General features: G+C 33.6%; 1 protein-coding gene across 13 annotated transcripts in view; it reads left to right on the forward strand.

Moving 5' to 3' along the window:
* Positions 1-20,631, forward strand: part of AGFG1 (ArfGAP with FG repeats 1) — a 70,308-nt gene that overhangs the window by 38,739 nt on the left and 10,938 nt on the right. For 7 of the 13 annotated variants that reach the window (XM_074364425.1, XM_074364423.1, XM_074364424.1 and 4 more), the window contains exons 3-11: positions 1,372-1,487; positions 4,846-5,008; positions 6,020-6,173; positions 12,966-13,085; positions 13,742-13,813; positions 15,129-15,338; positions 16,423-16,603; positions 19,034-19,113; positions 19,323-19,415. In XM_074364425.1, coding sequence (XP_074220526.1) covers positions 1,372-1,487; positions 4,846-5,008; positions 6,020-6,173; positions 12,966-13,085; positions 13,742-13,813; positions 15,129-15,338; positions 16,423-16,603; positions 19,034-19,113; positions 19,323-19,415 — 1,189 coding nt within the window. The remainder of the gene's footprint in view (positions 1-1,371; positions 1,488-4,845; positions 5,009-6,019; positions 6,174-12,965; positions 13,086-13,741; positions 13,814-15,128; positions 15,339-16,422; positions 16,604-19,033; positions 19,114-19,322; positions 19,416-20,631) is intronic. The other 6 variants (XM_074364429.1, XM_074364431.1, XM_074364430.1 and 3 more) reach the window with 3 other exon arrangements.

Consider the following 20,631-nt stretch of genomic DNA (forward strand, 5'->3'; position numbering starts at 1 on the left):
GGTGGTTCTGACGTCTCTCAATCAGCATAATTATCTTGAGGTTTATTTGCGTAGTTGCTTCTGTCAGTAACTTGTTCCTTTTTATTGCTGAATAGTATCCTATTTGCATATTCCAGAATTAATCCATTCACTTGTTGATGGATATTTGGGTTGTTTCCAGCTTGGAGTTATCAGTAAAGCTGCTGTGAACATTTGTGTACAAATCTGAGTATAGACATGTGCTTGAGTAAATACTTAGAAGTGTTTATTCAAAAGAGCGTGGCCAGGTCATATGGTAGGTATATGTTTAACTTCTAAGAAACTGCCAGTTGTCTTCCAAACTGGTTGTACCATTTTACATTCTTGAGAGTTCCGGTTGTTCCACATTCTCTCACCAACACATGGTATGTTCCGTCTTTTTAATTTTGGCCATTCTGGTGGTCTTATATGGGTGTCTATGCAGGGGGTCTCAGTGTTGTTTTAATTTGCATTTTCTCCATGACTAATGATGCTGGGCTGCTTGTTTGCCATCTGTGTATCTTTAGTGAAGTGTCTGTTCAGATTTTCTGCTCACTGTTTAAAAGAATACATTGGTTTTTTGGTCTTTTTTTCATAGTTGAGTTTAAAGAATTCAAGGTCTTATACACTTTGCAACTACTTTTTATCAGTCGGTGCCTTGCCTTTTCGTTTTTTCTTTTATGTCTTTTGAAGAGCAACAGTTTTTAATTTTGATAAAGCCCACTTTATCAGTTTTTTTCTTTATAGTTCTCTTTAGTCTTTGTGTCCTATATGAGTTCCACATCACTTCATTTCTTTGATTTTACTAAAAAGTTAAATATCTCAGATTCTCATTTTTTAGCCATTAGGAAAAAAGCATAGGAGGTAGCTATAAAGCTAGAGTTGTCTTTGCCTTGTATATTTGTTATTGTTACAGTTTAATAGCAAATTATTTATGATTTTAGTACTTTTTATTTGTTCTTTTTGGTTGATTTTTAAACCTATCAAGGAAATTGATACTGGTCTGATTGCTCAGTTTTAGGGGGTGAGGGGACTGGGGTTCATAAAGGTTACGTGACTTTGCTAATGGTTTACAGTTTATGATTATTCCAAGACTAAACAATCCCAGGTCCTCCTAAATCCCATTTCACTATTTGTTTCCCTGTGAGGTGCAGTTCTTTGTGATGCTGTTGACAAGATTTTATTGCATACTGTAACAGATTCAAGTAAATTTAGTTTCTTCGTTTTTTTCTTCATTGCTCAGTGTGATAAGTATCCATTGAAAGCAATGTTATTAAAATTAAGTAGGTTAGTTTTCTGAAAGAATCTTAATTTTCCCTTAGAATTTCATTAAGATGTTGAATTTAACACTTTTTTTTTTAATTCTTTCCAAAGGTCTGTAAACAGATTTGGCTAGGATTGTTTGATGATAGATCTTCAGCAATTCCAGACTTCAGGGATCCACAAAAAGTGAAAGAGTTCCTACAAGAAAAATATGAAAAGAAAAGATGGTGAGTCAATAGTTTGTATTTAGAGCAAAGGTTCCACAAATCACATGAATTGTGGGTAAGAATAGTATGACAGGAAGGAAGGAAGGAAATAGGTAGGTAGGTAGGTAGGAAATAAGGAAATAGGTGGATACTCATTGTACTTCAGCCTTTTATTGGATTTGGTTTCCAAAAACCTTTACTTCTGCTTTATGTTAACTCATCAGTGCCTAGCAGTAGCCTGTTCCTTGTCAGCAGGCTTCCTACCCTTTTTTCGGAAGTTAAAAATTCTTCCTTCTAAACCTTATCTAGCCCTGTTAGCTTCTCTAGACATCTTAGTCTTATAAAGCCTCCTTTCTTAAAATCTTCCTTCATTTAACAAGTGTTTGTTTAGTATCTTTTGTATAGTAGACACTGTGCTAGAGCAGTCGTGTAGTAGTCTTTTCCCTTAATTGCGTGTTGCGATGATTCTTTGCTCAAAATACCCCTCACTGCCCCCCCAGGAAATCATTTTACCACTTGATTAAGAAGGAAGTGTGTATACTTCTCTAACTAAATCTGTCAGATGTTAAATTTTTTTTAAGTTAAAAGAGGCTGGACATAATGGCTCGTAAGCCTTTTAAAGCAGAGCAGGGAATGTATTCGTAGAACTAGTAGTGCTCAGCTACTTTGAGCTCTTCGTTTTTAGCTGTGAGCACAATTTAAGTCAGTTTACTAAGACTCATTAATGATGAATTCTTGGTTGTTTATCAATATTCAATAATGTGTATTTCCTTCTTGGGTTAAGATCAGAGAGAGAGTTACAAATAGAGGGAACAAATAATGAGAAATAAATAGCCTCTTGTTTCCCTGAGGAGCTGTATTTTAACGCAGAGAATAATACCTTCAAAAGCCTGTTTTGGTTGAGGGAGTACTGCTGTGAGTGAGATACCTCTACTTTCATCCACCGTGAGCATATTAGAAAGAAGTGGCCCTGATTTGTAAGTTCTGTGAACTTTGTATTCTTACTGCTCTCTGGAGGAGACTCTTTTTGCCAGGGCTGTATTCAGCATTACTAGAAACATTAGGTGTGAGTGTAGAAGAAAACATACTAGTAAGATTTTAGTTCAGGAAAGAAGAAAAAAAACTTAGAAGGTAGGGTGATAGTAAAAACATGGTGCCATAAATGATTCTCTTAAAAGGAAGTATATAATTATCTTTTTATCACTTTAGTTCTTAATTTACTAGACCTTTTATCTCGTAGTTAAGACCTTTCTCCTTACGTAGCCCTGGTCTAATTTTTGATTTTCCCAACAGTTTTACCAACTCAAAGTTGAGTAGGACTTAACTGGGATTTCAGATAGTTTAGCTTCAACTAGCAAAAGAAAAGTGTGTGTAAGAGTTGATACAATTAAAACCGGCAACCCTGCCATTAATAGTAGTAATAATCAGCAGTAATAAAAATTATTCATTCAAACCATAACCAAATAATTATAAACTTCAAATAATTGTAAACTTCAAATAGTTATGTTTCTTGTTATCTTTTCTGTCCTGAAAAACAAGATAGTAATAACAAGAGTAATACAAATACAAACTTTAATTGGTGGGTGGGGGAGAGGGAGTGACCAATATTAAGGTAGGCCAGGCCTGTGCATTTGAAACTCACACTCCTGCATACCTGTGACATGTAACTAGAGAGTGGTGCGGTGGGTTTTTAACATGGCATAAGCACTGTCCAAATGCAGTCCCCCTAAAAATCCTCACCATAGGCAACTACACTTAAAGCACTGAGGTTGTTGCTGTCATCTAAAGGGATTTTGAAATTGTTCTTATGACCAGTTTTCAAACTCACTTCCTGTGCTATACAAGCTTAGCTTTTTCACTTTTGATTAAGCAAGTGTTTGAGCCAAAGACTACTATCTGGTTTTATCCTTTAGTAAGACTTGGCTGTACTCAAAAATTGGCATCATCATTGATAGATCAAATTATGGGAAAGTGTGACTTCCTGTTTTCTTTATCATATCCGTCATCTCTCCTATTTAGTGGAAAAAAACAAAGCAGTTTCATTGTGATTATTACATAATTTGATAATAGCTTACACATACATAGCTAACACCCGTATCAGAAAACTGTTGTAAGTACTTTATAAATGTTAACTTGTTTATAACTCACAGCAACCATATTTCAGCTTTATAGATGAAAATTTGGACTTCACGGAAGTTGAAGTAGTTTGCCCTAGATTTCATAGCTATTGAGTGATAGAGCTGGGATTTGAACTCTGACTCTGGAATAGCATAGAAAAGCAGAGTTTTTCTACTTCTCCCACTTGCGTGATATGGGGGGTGCAGGAAGGGTAGGTAGAACAAACCCCAGAAATACAGAGAGCAAAGCTCTCACGTGGTCCAGTCCTGGAAGTCAGCATTACCAATATTTGGGCATTATGTTCTTGCTACCTCCCTTCCTTCCTTCCTCCTTTTATCCTGTGAATCCTTACATGACTGGGATCAAACCTGGAAGACCTGTAAAGTCTTGTGGACGTTTTTCCACATCAAGACAGAGTTGTTATATAGTGTTATATTATATAGGTGTTAGCATAATCCCTTTAAGTGTTTTTTCTCCTGGTGGATTTTGGTTTGTTGTCCAGTTTTTTGAAATTTTGAAGAATGCTGTGGTAATATACATAACACATGTATCTGTGTGCACTTACCCAGTTATTTCCTAAGGATAAGTTTCTGGAAGTGGTACTTCTGGGGCACAGAGTGTACCTATTTATGTATTTTAATAGATAGTAGCAGAATTTATAAAGTTTATACTCAGATCAAATGTGAATGGTATTTTAATTTGTATTTTTATTAGGTTATAAGTATTTTGATTTTTGTCTCCCTTTGTGAATTGCTTCTGTCCATTTAAAAATTGGGTTGTTAATCTTATTCTTATAGATTGATAATAAGCCTTTATATTAGGCTATTAACTATAATATAATAAATGTTTTTCCTTTTGCTCTGTTTTCAAATATTATTTGTAATCTTACTATTACTTGTGATCTTACTTTAGTTTTTAAAAATTAGAATTATTAACTATCATCGTGATTAACTGCAGGTCCTCTGTTTTTAAAAAGAACAACTATTTAATAGATTTTATTTATTTTCTTAGAAAAACTGTAAGTAAATAATTGAAACAAGTTTTGTGGTTAGTCTTCATTACCCTTTCTCTGAGTATTTCAATTAAGTTTAGTCTTAAGCTATCAATTCTAAGAGGCTTTTGAAATATGATTAATATCAAAATATTCTATAGAATTAGAATTAGAATTAGTATTGTATAGAATTAGAATTAAGCTTATCATATTTGAGCTTTCCTACATCTTTCTTAGTTAACTGCCTGTTCAACTTTTCATGTATTTTAGGTATGTCCCACCAGAACAAGCCAAAGTGGTGGCATCAGTTCATGCATCTATTTCAGGGTCCTCTGCCAGTAGCACAAGCAGCACACCTGAGGTCAAACCACTGAAATCTCTTTTAGGAGATTCAGCACCAGCACTGCACCTAAATAAGGGCACACCTAGTCAGGTGAGTAGTCTTTAAGGCTTTGTAGAGGCTTCTACCTAAGGAGAATTGAGTGCCATGAATTTGGGAATTTTTTAAGACAGTAGCATAACCTTGTATACCAGTAGCATTGTGTCTTAATGGTTTTTAATACATTAAAGATTTTTGGTTAAGTGGTTGGAATGTGTTTTTTTGTTTTTGCTATTGCAAATACGAGTTTCTTCTTCATAAAGATTCACAGGACCATTGTTATAGCTATCTGTCATATAACATATAATGGTAAAACATAAATCTGTCATGACCATCAAAGTTAGAACAGTGTAGCCTCTGGTACATTTTTACAGGAAAGGATTTCTCAAGCAGTAGAATTTTTTCCCATCCTGATTGTGAAGCATGTTTGTCACTGAAATGCAGGTGGCTTTGCATTACATACCTTATTCTAAAAAACTGAATAGACCTGAAGTCTTTTCAGAAGTTGATGTCTAGAGTTTATGCTTGTGTACTTCATGACAGTTGACTGAGCTGTGACAGATCTGTTACTGTGTGGCCCTGGCATTAAAACATTTGTCCTGCACATGAATGGTTCAGAGACATGGCGCTATTTGAATTAAATTCCACTCTTTTTAATAATGTATATACAAGGGCATCTGATAAATTGCTGTTTTCACCAAAGGTTTGAGTAAACAATGGAGAGAAGGGTAAAGTCAGTATACTGTAACTTTTCCCATGGATAAAAGATGTGTTCTGTAAAAGCCTTGTCATGCTGTCTTAGCAGTAAGTCTCTCTTGCATCATGAGATGTACCAATTGTTAATAATTATATTTCATTGATTTTTGACTCTATACTTACAATTGAAAGATAATTTGGGAATAGATGTTGAAAATTTGTGCTTTCAAAAAACAGCAAAGAACTCAAAACTACAAATAAGAGATTATGTAATATTTAAATTGTGTTTTAAGCTTGATGAATTGGAACTAGTTTTATAAAAATTTAGATCTGACTGGAAGCTCTTCATAGTTAATATGTGGTTTATAGTCCCCTGTCGTAGGTCGCTCTCAAGGGCAGCAGCAGGAAAAGAAGCAGTTTGACCTTTTAAGTGATCTTGGCTCAGACATCTTTGCTGCTCCAGCACCTCAGTCAACAGCTACAGCCAATTTTGCTAACTTTGCACATTTCAACAGTCATGCAGGTAAGTGTTTTTTTCCAAACAGCTTTTGCCAGAGATACATATGTAGTACCAAGAGACATCCATTCGTTTTTAAACTTAAGTATCAGTAAGCTAGTTCTTTTGAGAACATTTGATTACCCATAGCTGTTGATGTGTGATATGTAATCATGTAATTCTGATGCTTTTTAATCACAGAAGAGATTGTACTTAATGTTAGATACTGGTATGACCCCTTTCCAAAGAAAAATGGGGAAAGACTTAAATATTTTTTTATCCTTTTATTATGGAACATTGCAAATATTCAAAAGTGACCAGATAATATAAACTTCATGTACCAATCATTCATGGCTTATATGGTTTCATGTAGTATTCTACTCATTTCCTCCTCTCATATTATTTTGTAGCAAATTTTAGACATACTAGTTTATCCTTAAATTTTTTATATATGTAGAACAGAAGTACGTTGTTAAACATAACCACAGTAGTATTTTACTGCTCCCTAATTAATAGTAGTAATAAGTAGTCAGATTTCAACTTTTCATTTCAGTTCAGACACACACAGTTTATTCAAATTGGGTTTTAAATAAGGTCTACACTTTGCGATTGTGAGATATTTCTCAGTCTAGTTTCTTTCTCCATCCCTCTTTCTCCTCTGCAATTTATATACTGATGAAACCAGGTTATTTGTCCTTTAGAATTTTCGGCAATCTAAATTTATCGATTGCACCACTGTGGGATCCTTTAACAGGTTCCTCTCTTCCCTGTATTGTCTATAAATTGCCAGTTGGATTTAGAGACTTGGTTAGTTACAGGCTCTTTTTATTGAATAGGCAGCGATGGTGGAGGGGCAGGCCTGCAACTCAGAGTTTAAGAAGTGCAGAATACTGATCGTTTTTGTAATGTTAGCTATTGATACTCTGCCTAGATCTATCATGCAAAATGATGATACTCTAAATTTATCATCCCTTCATTTATCAGCTGAAATACTTCTTTAAAAAATTTTGGTTAACTAGTGGTATACTTAATATAGGAAAGTCAGTGTATGATTGATTCCAATAAAGATTTTAGACTGAATTGATTCCCTAGCATTTTTTAATGGTGATCTGATTTTTCTTTAGTTTCATTATGAATTCCTAGGTTTAAACATTTGGTGCATCTTAAGTTTGTTGTCATTGTTACCTTTATTAATGCTCGGATTAGCCTGCCTTTGGAGTAGGAATATCTTCAGGTTGGCGTCTGAAGATACAACTCCTTCTTTATTCCCAGATTTAACATGTTTGTTACAAAGAGTTTAATGCACTTCACCAGAAATTAGAAATTACAGGATTCTTTTGTTAAGAATATACAAACTTTATAGCGTTACCTAGGTAATATTTAACAGTTGATTAGTGAAGTAGTTTAGATGTAGTCATTTGTGCCTCTCTAGTGATAATAGTAACGGTCTATGAGACAGTGAAGCCGCATAATGTAGTGCAAAGAAATGAGCTTTGGAGTCAGAGTGACCTGAGTTCAAATGCTGACTTTGTCCCTTACTGTCTGTTTTAGAAGGTCTGATGTAAACAATCTAGAAGCATACACTGTGTTTATAAGAGAGATATGCATGAAATCTATTTTGAATGCCAGTAAGTTTTGATGTGTATGTTGTAGAAGGTTGACTCATCTACATGTGTGAGTGATTGAATGAGCATCAAATAAAATGAAGAGCACTAATTTAAGAACTGATCTGGTCATTTTGAAGCAGTTTTATTTGATAATTTGAAACTTTGCCATATACTTTTGCATGTATATATTTCACTATTTTATAAGCATAACAAAAACCAGTGCTTACAGAATTGATTTCCTACTTGAATTTAAGGATTTATTTTACTTTTACTCACCTGTGAAATTGTGATGCTATCCCTTTTTTCCTTTCCTTTCAATTTGATGTCCTAGATGATAATGGTACAAAGTGTATCATGTATATATGTACCCAAAAATGCACTGAGATAGTTTGGAAAATTGTAGAGAAGCTACTTTTCATCCACATTTCTTTCTATCAAACATGGAACTTTTTATTTTAACTACTAAAAGCATTTCCTAAGGATAAGATGCTACAGAAGGAAATTATGGTGTAATTTATGTATGTTTGTATGTGTGCTTGCTTTAAAAAGGGATCCTAGGATAAAGATTTCTTTCAGGAGAGATTATACTGAGAAGGGTAGAAAATCAGGAACCTTAAGTTGGGACTGTGGTAGGTTTTTTCCCTCTGCCTACGTTAACTAAGCAGCAAAAGTCCAGAAAGAGACAGAGGAGACTCTCTTTCCTTCCACTCCAGCTGGGAAGTCAGTTCCCTCTGACCAGACGAGAGCCCCAGCTCTCTGTTCCCACCTCTTGCTTTTCGAATGGTGGCCAAGAGAGTTGGTGGAAGAATCAGCAGATAGAGAGTAAACCTTGTGTAATGTAGTCTGCGTTTATCTCAATTTTAGATTTATTGAAATACAATTTGAAATGATGGGTAAGTAACTGCCAAACTTTTTTTTGTAAAATTTCAGCTTAGTTCATGTTTCTCTTGTGGATTTTTTTTTTAAGGCACTTTGTGAATATTTGCAGATCAGGGTATTAATGTTATACTTTTCTTTGTAGCTGTATTAGCCAAAAATGGACAACTCACTGCAACTCCACAGACTAATATGAACCATGATTATACTCATATTTTTAATAACTTCCTTAAAATGCTTTTTGAAAATAATTGCCATTATTTAATTGTAGAAAATGTTAAAATTATAGATTTTTTTTTTTATCAGATTGATAGATGGTTGTAGATGTTAACCATTTGTCTGCTTTCCCCATACAGCAGAAATGGTAGGACAGATGAGTCTGCGAGGAAATGGTTTAATAACCATGCAGATTAGGTCAGGTTGTCTGAGAGCAGTAGTTTTTTAGCCTAACGTTCTTTCTTACTTATGAATCACCACTCAGATCACTCTTTTCTTACTTCATTTGATTCCAGGAGAATAAAATATATATGGATATTGCAAGAACAAGCTAATAAAACTACTCATTTTTTTCCCCATCTAGTAGAGTTACATTTTACCTTAAGTAGTTTTTAAGTGTAAATCAGTATCATGGTTCAGTCTGAAATGACTTTTTCCAGAGCCTTTGCAAGCACTCTGAATTTTTATTTTTCCATAAATGGTTCACAGATGTAAAGTCATTGATAGGTGAGTTCTCACCCTGAAGTTCTCATTTTAAAAAAAATATATTAGGTGAAAATTTTCTCTTGAGCAGATTGATGTGACAAATGGAATCTTTAGTAGCAAATGATAATTATTCAGATATGTCGATCTCGTTAGCATTGTTTTATAGGAAAACCTGTTCTTTTGCAGATAGTTTAATGACTCAAAAGCCAAAAGTCTTTACCCTTCTTTATTTGAACATTCTGGCTGAGATGGTGTGTGTGGATGTGTGTCAGTGGTGGGGTCATTGTTGTGTTCAGGAAAAGTCATCTTCTACAGAAACATGCATGCAGTTAGACACATAATTAACTACAGGATGTAATAGTTATTTTGCCTGGTAATAAACATATCACAGAACCTATAAACTGTAAACTGTAATTGATTTTTGCCACACCTTATATAGGGATGTCAAACTCAGTTGCCTTGCCATCCAGTTAACACAAATGAGTATTATAATGAACTGTGGAAGGAACCATGGTGACCCTTTCAAAGGAGGAATGTTCCATAATTCCCTGTTGCCACATGGAAATACAGGCTCAGAATTATTAAATATATTGATTTTCTTTTAAGAGAAGCAAGAAATATTATTGTATAATGTGAAGTACTCTTTTTAAGTGTTAGGAATTGATGAAAATAATCTAAAATATTGTGTGGGTTAAGAAAGTATATTTGTTAGTTGAATTTGATGTGGGCAGCCAGTTTCCATCCTCTGGTCTCCAGACATTTCTTTTCACCCTTTTCTCATAAGTATCTGTTTCTCATTGAAGAGAAAGGACAACTCTGGGCAAGATTCAGGCTTGTTAACTTGGTACCTTAAATTCTAAACTGAGTTGACTCCTTTGTGCTTTTTGAAATAAGATTATTTAAGAAGCATCTTTACTGTTTTTGTCACATTCTTTTTAGTTTGGATTTTTTTTGCATAGAGATTGCTTGAGGTTCCAGATAATAAGTTTTATTTATTGAATTTATTAGTGTTTAATTTCCAAAGTTGTGTTTATCAAAGTTTCATTCCACAACACTTAAATTTTTAAAGTTACTATATCCAGTTGTTGAAGACAGTGAGTAGATTCAGTGTTTACGAATAAAAAGTGATAGGAATATTACAAAACCCTGCCTTGCTATAACGAATAGGAATTTGATTAATGTACTTTGTGCTTTGGTTGGAAAACATTGGGAAAATATGAATGTGATAAAATAGACTCGACAACAAAATGGATTATGTTAACTTGTTTTTTCTTGATGATGTTTAAAACATGTTAAGTGTAATTTTTTCCTCAGATGATGTTCTAAATATAAATGTAGAATGTTATTATCATCACTATTATTATTATAGACTACATAGTCATATATGTTCAAGGCTATAAGCCATAAACTAGCTTAGGGACCCAATTCCTGTTTCTACAGGGGACAGATGTATTTCATTTGTTGTTCTCAGATGTACACCTGAAGTGTTAAAAAACTTGGAAACTTGCCTTTTGGAGTATAACGCACTCTAAATTTGGCCTTATAAACTTATTTTGTCTCTTAGTAGAATTTTCTTCTCTGTCACTTAGTATTTCAAAACTCTTAAAGAATTTTTTCCTAGTGTTTCATAAGTTACAGAATCATAGTAGTCAGGGTGTTGGATTTGAAAGTAGAGACCATCTAGTGAACCTTCGCGTTTTGTTAGTGAGAAAACTGGTAGAGCCAGAACAATTGAGGGACTCCTCTAAGGGTTTGCAGTTACTTATGCTAGGATGGATTCCTCTGATTCTTATCTTAGATTCCCTTTTCACCAAACTGTCCTTGCTTACTGGTGTTCTCAGCAATGCTATATGGTAACTGTGTTTAAACTTCATTATTTTAACTGGTATAGATACTTTTTCCAAAATATTTTTTTAAAAATTAAATTTTTATTACGTACTAGTATTTCTTCCGTTTTATTTATTTTGGGGACAGTAAAATTTCAGCCTGTAAAGAAATTGAATTTTGAATTTTACCATATTAAGTAAAAACAGCTAAAATATTGCAAGGAGTCCAGAAAATACAGAATTTCTATGTTAAGCAATAAGCAGCCTTTTAATTTAGGTACTTCTGTGTAGTGCTTGAGAGCTAGGACAAAAGTGTTTTAAAAAGGTTTTCAAGAAGAGTGTGAGCAGTGACATGTGGGATAGCACTCCACACGTCAGAAGTGGTCGGTGTGAAGACACAAGAAGGGAAGTGGCACAGATGGGGAGTAAAAGGCAGGGTCTACTTTAGGTACATTTCCTCCCCTACTGTCCTACCCATTCAGATATATCCAGAACAGCAAGTACATACAATGCTGTTAAGTTCTCTTGATTTTCTTCCTAGAATAATGTTTTACCTTGTTAATGGGCCTTTTTTTTTTTCTATGCACGTAGTACTATGTTTAATGAAATTGGGAAATGAAAATGTATCTGGAATTTATTAACCAATTTATCTGACTAACTTTGCTATAAGCATTTTTGTATAGGACTAAATATTCTTTTATACAAGTTTTTAAAATGGCTGCATTGTATTCCATCTTATGATGTTCTGTAATATATTTAAGTGATCCCTTATTGGTAACCATTCTGATTTTTTCAGCACTATTAAAAAAAATTGTTTAGCTGTTAGATTCAGCCATGCTCATTTGCAAAATTGTCTGTACAAAAACTACCCAGAAGTAGAATTGCCTGCAAAGGATTTGAAGTGGCTAACTCACTTTGTTGATGACATTTAATCTTTCTCCCATCTTCTGGACATGCTTTTCATTCTTACCACTTAGCATTCCCTTACCTGTATACTAACCACTTCTTACTTACTCTTATCTTATCCTCTATAAAAATCCTGTCCAGCATCTGTTTTGGCCTTAAAAAAATCTTTTCAATCATTTTATCTTACTTAGATATTTAGGTTGGTGACCAGTTGGGAAATGCCAGTTGGTCTTTTTTGCTAGATAAGAGGTGCATTTATGCTGTAATTTTTACTAGCTTTCATTGTTTCTCAAATTTTAATATGTGTTTTAAAATGAGAGGCTTCTAATAAAATACGAGTATCTGCAGTTTATTTGGTGATCATGTCTTTCTTGTTACACATTTCAAGTTTTTTTTTAACATGCTGTGGTGTGACATAGTTGTAAACTTTAAAAAAATACCAAGAAGAATATTAATGTAATTAAACTATCTTTGTATCATTATTTTAGATTCACATAGCTGATAAATCACTCATCACCATTTTAAATCTGAATTTTCTAAGTGTATCCTGTATCCTGCATCTCTGTCTGATTTATTATAACTCATATGTTTAGTGCTCTTAATTCAGATTTTCCTCTAATAGAGTCACTTTATAGTACTATTTCTGAGGTCACTTAAAAGAGTATTGTGTACAAATTTATTGCGTGAATTGTTTTGGGAAATTTCTGAATATCCTTTAGTAAATTGCTTGAAATTGGGTGAAATAAACACTGGTAAAATTTAAAATCTGATTTCTAAATGAATTCTCTTTGGAGTAAGTTGTGAGACATAGAAACTTTCATAAAATTCTTAAATTCATCTATCATATTTTTCATTTATAATTTTCATATTCATTAACATGTGTTGTTCCTTGCCATTTACAGCTCAGAATTCTGCAAATGCAGATTTTGCAAACTTTGATGCATTTGGACAGTCTAGTGGTTCGAGTAATTTTGGAGGTTTCCCCACAGCAAGTCACTCTTCTTTTCAGCCCCAAACTACAGGTAGAGCTTCTCCAGCATTATGCTTAAATGTTTACTTTATAAAATAAAACTTGCTAGATACAGTTTTGGAAAATTACTCTAAACTTAAATTCTATGATTATCTGGTTTTAAAATGGTTCTATCTTACAAAGCTCTGGGGAAACCTGATATCTTTCTATTTTTGTTTGTTTGTTTGTTTTTCTGAATACTGGTTATTTTTGTCTAAGTCACATCTGTTCTCCTTTTCCTGCACGTGAATCTTCCTTAAATTTCCGATGCACAGAGGCATTACAGTACTAAAGTTTCTTAGGTTCACAAAACACATTATGATTTAGCTTCTGAATAAAGGAAGCTAATTGATTGCTTCCAGAGAACTAAAAATGTAAGTAATTTTCAGGGCAACAAGCTTTAGAAAATAAGTGATATTAGGTTAGTAGATTGTTTAAAGATCACTGTAATAAACTTGAACATACTTTTCTGTGCAGGAATTGTTCTTAAAGCATTGAATACTCTCCCATAAACTATTGTTTTCAGAAACTCATTGAACCCTTGTTTAGAATCTTTGGCTGATTACTTTTTGTTCAACTTTTAACTCTGTGTATTGTCTTAAAGCCTTTTCTTTCAGTTTTCTTTTTTTTCTTTAAATTTCATCATATGCATAATTTCTGGCTGTCCAGCATTTAGAATGCTTTCATCTAGCCGCAGTTTTGGTGAATTTACTTCAGCTTTTCCTCTCCAGGCTACCAACAGTAAGTTCTGTTGTCTAGTAGGCATCTTTTACTAATTTGTGTGCTTTATGCTATATTTCTCAGGCTTTTCAATTATAGGATGTTAATCATCTTTTAATGATGATCCTTCATACGTTCTCACTTTTACCTTCTCTCCACTATCGCTAAACTTAGGAGAACACAGTAGTGTGCGATAAGAGAGTTAAGTTAGTTGATCTAATAATTCAATTTTTAATACTTTGAAGTAAATTTCATTTAGATTTTGAAAGCTTAGTATATACTTTGTTCATCAGCTCCTTGTAACAGATCAGTCTTTTAAATACAAACATTACTTGGTTTTACTTGAAAGCAACTGAAGTTTAATTCCTGAAAGAAATTTTATCAGTATATTTTTGTTTTAGAATGTCTAAAACAACTGATTGATGGAAAATGTTTTATGTTTGTTTTTTTTTTTAAATAGGATGTAATCTTTCTGTTTCTGAAATAACCTTGAAATGTGCTTTACTGTCACTTTAATATATAACTATATGTATATACTATCTTGATTACTGAAACTAATGTTTAGGCATAAAGAACCAACATCAGAAGTATAGGATCAAAAGCGTAGACTGAATATATACTAATTTTAGTATTTTGGTGATACGTTAGGGAAGACTCTAAAATACAGAACAGTCTTTAAAATCTTCGCAGGATAAAGTTGATGTAGTAATTAAATTATGTATTGTGTGCTGTAATTTTTTCCTTGAACTATATAGCAGGGCATAATTTTACTGAAGATTGTGGTATTATGTTTACATTAAATTACTGTGTGCAATTAAATAATAGCTCTTCAAGTGAAATAAGTCTAAAGCTCAAAGACCACCTTTTAAGAAATTTTGGATCAAAATAGTGCTTCTTACATATTTTAAATCTCTGCCCTGAGATTTGTTTCAACCAGGTCTTCATTGGAGCTAAAAAAGCTTTTGTAGTGTAAAATATTTTACATCTTACCTAGTTTTTTTTTTTTTTAGGGAAAACTAATAAAAGGTTGTGGTATATAGCTAATGTCCTGTAGAGTAACAGCTCCCAGCGAGGTCGTGGGAAGACGCTCCCCTGTGAGTCACACACTGGAGACTTGTTGCCCTGCGTGCTGCCAGGGCCTTTGAAAATCTGGTTTTGCAAATTCTAAAAAGTCATGTGTAGATGATTATAGTTGAATGCCATTTGCCAGATTTTAATTTTAAGAACATAGAATTGCTTATAGAACACTTAAATTAGGAAAAAAATATCATATACTCTATCAAAGGATATTGGAAAAAGTCTAGCAATTTCAAGTTTTCTGTTTATTCTGTTACAGGTGGAAGTGCTGGATCAGTAAATGCTAATTTTGCTCATTTTGATAACTTCCCCAAATCCTCCAGTGCTGATTTTGGAACCTTCAGTACTTCCCAGAGTCATCAAACAGCATCAGCTGTTAGTAAAGTTCCAGCGAGCAAAGCTGGTCTACAGACTACAGACAAATACGCTGCACTCGCTAATTTAGACAATATCTTCAGTGCTGGGCAAGGTATCGAGCTTTAAACAAACGAATTTGAATATACATATTAAATAGTTCTCTAAATTTGATTGTATTTAGTTAAATCTGAGGATCTTACACTTTTCTTAGTTGTGTAGAAATTTTGTCTGCACTAAATATTCATGGCTATTTGGCACATTTTGGATCTGAATACCCAATGGAAGGCCTAGAAACTAATTTGTAAACTTCTAGTTTTAAAAGAAGATAATTGACAAAAATTTAATTTTTGTCTTAGAAAGCTTTATTGTTCTAAGGTCATAAAGGGCCAAGAAATCTTATTAATAGAGCTGATTGGAGGATTATTTGGTGATTTCTATGATATATTAATTTACAACTATTTTCTGTTACTATTTTGGTATTTATTAAAAGACAAAACAAAACATGACATTTACAGTGTATTTTGATACTCAGTTTTGGTGTAAGACTGGTATTTTGCATAGTGCATAGTGCAGTGGGGAACAGCAAGGGTCTACTTTCAGACTAGATTTTGCTTCCTGATTTCAGAGCTTGCTTTCTCATTTACCCTCCAATATAAGGGTGATAGAAACAGCGTTGAACTTACAGAGTTGTATTATATGTGTTATTGCACTTAAGGCATTTAGAACAGTGGCTGGCACATAGTAAGTGTTCTGTAAATATTTCCTCTTACTACTATCTCTAATTCTTTCATTAACAACTCTGGGAAAATGAGGTCATTAATAGGTTGTTCACATAGGTCCAGCACTTTATGATACATATATATGTTCACTTGAATGAGATGTCCCATCTTGCAGATGTTAACGTAGCACTCCAGAGAATTTCTTCTTCATGTGTAATCTAGACATGTTATTGGTACTGGGTATTAGTTTTTGTTTCAGAAACAGTATTTTGTCTTTATCAGAGTGGTATGTATAGCAACAAATCTTGTCCAGTATTTTCTAGATTATTTATTAGGTAAGACTCTTAAAATCATGTCCATTTATTTGCTTAGCTCCAAATCAGTTTTAAATTTACACGTGTTTCACTGCAGATGTATTTGCTAAGTTGAAAGCATAAGTTAAAATTTTTGATGTAATTTGTTTTTGTTTGTTTGCAGGTGGTGATCAGGGTAGTGGCTTTGGGACCACAGGCAAAGCTCCTGTTGGTTCTGTGGTTTCAGTTCCCAGTCAGTCAAGTGCATCTTCAGACAAGTACGCAGCCCTGGCAGAACTGGACAGTGTTTTCAGCTCTGCAGCCACCTCCAGTAACGCATACACTTCGACAAGTAATGCTAGCAGGTACCTTGTCTTAGTCTGTGTTCCTGCTTTGTGTGTTATCTTTTGAGCTTTTTTTCAACTCTGAATAATAATGTTAAATAATGACTAGACTATTTGGGGCCTAATTTAAAGATACTTAAATATTTTTGTAAGTTTGAGGAAACTGAGTTTAAATTTTTTAATTAGAATATAATCCTTGAGTAGTTGCCATAATTTTATCTTTTTAGTTAATTGAAGGTTTTGTTACTTTTCTTCCTTGAACACTAAAATGTAATTAAGAGTATGTACACATCTCGAAATGGACAGTTATATACATATTTAACTGTATATAACTCAGCAAAGAATCCATTTATAAAATTACTTACTTTTAAGGTATAGTTTTCAGTCATGAAGACTAAACACTGAAGGTAATGTCTTGTAGCCTGGGTTTTTAGAAGTGTTTGCACCAGAACCCAAGACTAATTCTATATCTCTTTTGTCATACTGGTATTTATAAATAGACTTATTTGTTACTGTGTTCATATGTATCTGGTGTAAGGAATTCTTAGCAGCAGGAAGTCTGTCACATTTTAACAACATTAGATCTTTAAAAACTTCTAGTTTTGAGTTCTTCGTTTTTGAGTTGAGGAAGCAGGCCCAGAGGTACAGGTGACTTATCCAATGTTAACCATCTCTGAGTTTTCCATTCCTTCATATTGTCTCCTTTTTTTTTTTTTTTTGTTATCCGAGTAGCTTTTTATTTCCCTTTAGCACCTTTTCCAGAGAGAAATAATAGGATTCTAACAGTAACTACTTGAGCCCACCCTCCAGTAATAAATTTTCTGTGTGGCAGATGGGAATAGTTGAACCCAAAGAATAAAATTTAGAGTATTTATGTTTTTTTTGCCTTATTAATGTTGTCTGCACTAGGCATGTGTAATAGTGAACTGTAGCGCGGTGGCGATAAAATCTGGAAACATAGACAGGTATACATAACAGAATGGTTTATTTGGGACCACAGTATACTACGTAAGTGGTCCACAGAGTGTGATCCTTGGAATGTTTGAAGTACCTGAGACCCATTCAAGGGGTCTTTGAGGTTAAAACTAAATTCATAATAATTCTGAGAGGTTATTTGTGTTTTCAATAATTGACATTGGTATGATGGTGCAAAAACAATGGCAGGTAAAACTTGGTGGTGCCTTAGCATGAATTATGGCTGTAGCACCAAGCTGTACAAGTAGACATCTAGTAGTCGTTGCATTCCTCACCGTCACACATTCAGTTTTACCTAGGAGTTCTTTGGATGTAGTTTTTATTATAAATATACTTAATGAAGCAGTGAAGGAATTAGTTTATTAAATCTTGACCCTTAAATATATCTTCTTAATTTTCTGTGTGTTGAAGTAAGATACTCATCAAGTAGCTTTGCTGCATATTGAAGTATGAAACTGTCTTGAGGAAAATCAGTTTGTGTGGTTGTTTGAGTTGTGGAATGAACCAGCCACTTGTCTTATGGAACACTTTCTCCTTGAAAGTGTGACTATAGACAACCATGGTTATTCAGATACGGATATTTGGTACACAGTTTCTCAGAAATGAAATTTTAAGTTTTGTCATTTTAAGGAAAATAACTGATGAAATACACACTCTCAAGCAAATACTAGAATTTTGAGAAAATTAATTGGCCATCATGAGTTTAAAAGCTTCCCGTTACTTTTCTGATGAGATGGGTGATACTATTAGTGATTATAATTTTTTTTTATTTTGCATAAGGAAATGTTTTGACATTTTGAAGATTGGTGTCAGGTTTTTTCCAAATGATATAAAATTAATAAAAGATTCATTTAAAGTGCAAGGTAGACTAGTGGATAGTCCTTTGAGAGGGTACATAAAATTTCATGAATATAGTTTAAAATTCCATAATGCAACTATCCTTTAGGAAACTGTCACTGTCATTTTTGGTATGGTATCAAGGAAAATATCCATAGTTATCTGAAAAAGCTATTAAAATTCTTCCGTTTTATTCAACTATGAAACTATGTGAGGCCAGTTTTTCTTTATGTAAACAATGTATCACAGCAGATTGATCTTATGTGAAGCCAGCCATTAAAGAGATTTGCAACAGTATCAGTCTCATTAAGTTCCTTTTGTTTTAGAAAATATAGTTACTTATAAAAGTGCTACTTACGTTAGCATATAACGGCTTTATTGTTATTTTTAAATGAATAAAATCTTTTAATTTATATTTTAATTGATGTATTATATATATTGGTAAATATAGCAACTTAAGGTTCTTTGGGGTTCTCAGTGATTTTTCAGAACGTAAATGAGTCCTGAGACTTAGGAACTGATGTGTGATACATAGTATGTTGAATATTACTTGTTTCCACATTCTGTGACAACCTTTAGATTACCCTTGCTGTATTTATTTTTCCTTAAAATATGAACTCTTTCAATATTTATTTTCAGTAATGTTTTTGGAACAGTGCCAGTGGGTGCTTCTGCACAGACCCAGCCTGCTTCTTCAAGTGTGCCTGCTCCGTTTGGAGGTATGTGTTTCTGGTCCATACACCAGTTTTTACAGAGTCCAAATATATGTAGTATAGGTCTTTCTTAGGGATAACGGAAGACAATTAAAGCAACAATTTATTATCAGAAAGCTCTAGTTTTCTGTCTTCATAAATATGTAAACAAATACTTTCAATAATTGAACACAAATGTATTAGGATTTTATAGTGTATTTTATAATTTTTTAAAGCTACACCTTCCACAAATCCATTTGTTGCTGCTGCTGGTCCTTCTGTGGCATCTTCTACAAATCCATTTCAGACCAGTGCCAGAGGAGCGACAGGTAAGAAATAAATATAAATTACAGAACAATAAGCTTTGGAAAAGGTATATATTATAAAGACACCATGTGAAGAACATCAGAAAATAAGGTTTCTTTATTACTGAAGTGAATATAAAGTAGATGAAATAGTTTGTCCATAAAGACATATACTAGCTGAAAGTTTACAAAATCCTTGAATTTTAGTATTTGAAAAGGGACCCTAGAAGTTATCTAGTGCCGGCCACTTCCCAGTCAGAGCTTTCATTTTTTTTCAGGTGAGGAAGCCCAAGCATGGAGATGAGAGTGGAATTTGATAATAAAAAGTAACGATGTACTGATCCATGGCACAACATGGATGAACCTTGAAGACATTAGGCTCAGTAAGGGAAGTTAGTGGCAGAATACCACTTAGTGTATGGTTCCATTCATATGCTCTGTCCAGGAGGGGCCAATCTATAGACAGAAATCGGGAGGGGAATGTAGGTTTGGAGTTTCTTTTAGTTGGGGGTGGGGAGGATGTTCTAAAGTTAGATTGTGATGGTGGTTGTACACCAAGTGAATATGTTGAAAAACACTGAATTCTATTTTAAGTGGACAAACTGTATGATATGCGAATTATATCTCAAAAAAGCTTGTTTAAGCAAGTGTAAAATATTGTTACAGCAGCCTAGAACTGGACCTTAGCCAGGGCATCACTGTTGCAGATTGAGGTGCAGTAATTATATTGGGTTAACAATCACTGTTGACTAAAAGTCAGTTTTTGCCAGTGTGTTTTGTAGAATATGTGTCCTGAGATGCTGTTATCAGTACTCCATGGAAGGGGTTCTGTACCCAAATACATGGTAAATGCTGGGTTAGACAAAACTGGTATCGTTAATGCAGAATTTCTGAGCCTTTACTGCTCTCTAAGAAAGGCGATAAACACAGTGACCAGACTTGTTTATCACAGAACCCTTTCCCCTCAATTAATAACCTTTTATTGAATTTAGAACATGCTATTGAAAAAATCTTTCTAAGTTAGCAAGAAAAAAATATATTCATTGGATATTTACTCTGTAGCACGTTTAATCATAGCAGCTTTGCCAAGTAGGTGTTTATTATCCCTGTCCCTTCACTCCCTGTTTGTGAATGAGGAAACTGAGGCTTATTACAGAGTTAAATAATATCCTGTAATTAGAAAATGACAGAACTAAGACTCAACTGCTCTAGTGTCTCAATTGCTTTATTTCTACAAATT

The sequence above is a fragment of the Camelus bactrianus genome, chromosome 5 (genome assembly GCF_048773025.1).
Source record: "Camelus bactrianus isolate YW-2024 breed Bactrian camel chromosome 5, ASM4877302v1, whole genome shotgun sequence".
NCBI classification, from domain to species: domain Eukaryota; kingdom Metazoa; phylum Chordata; class Mammalia; order Artiodactyla; family Camelidae; genus Camelus; species Camelus bactrianus.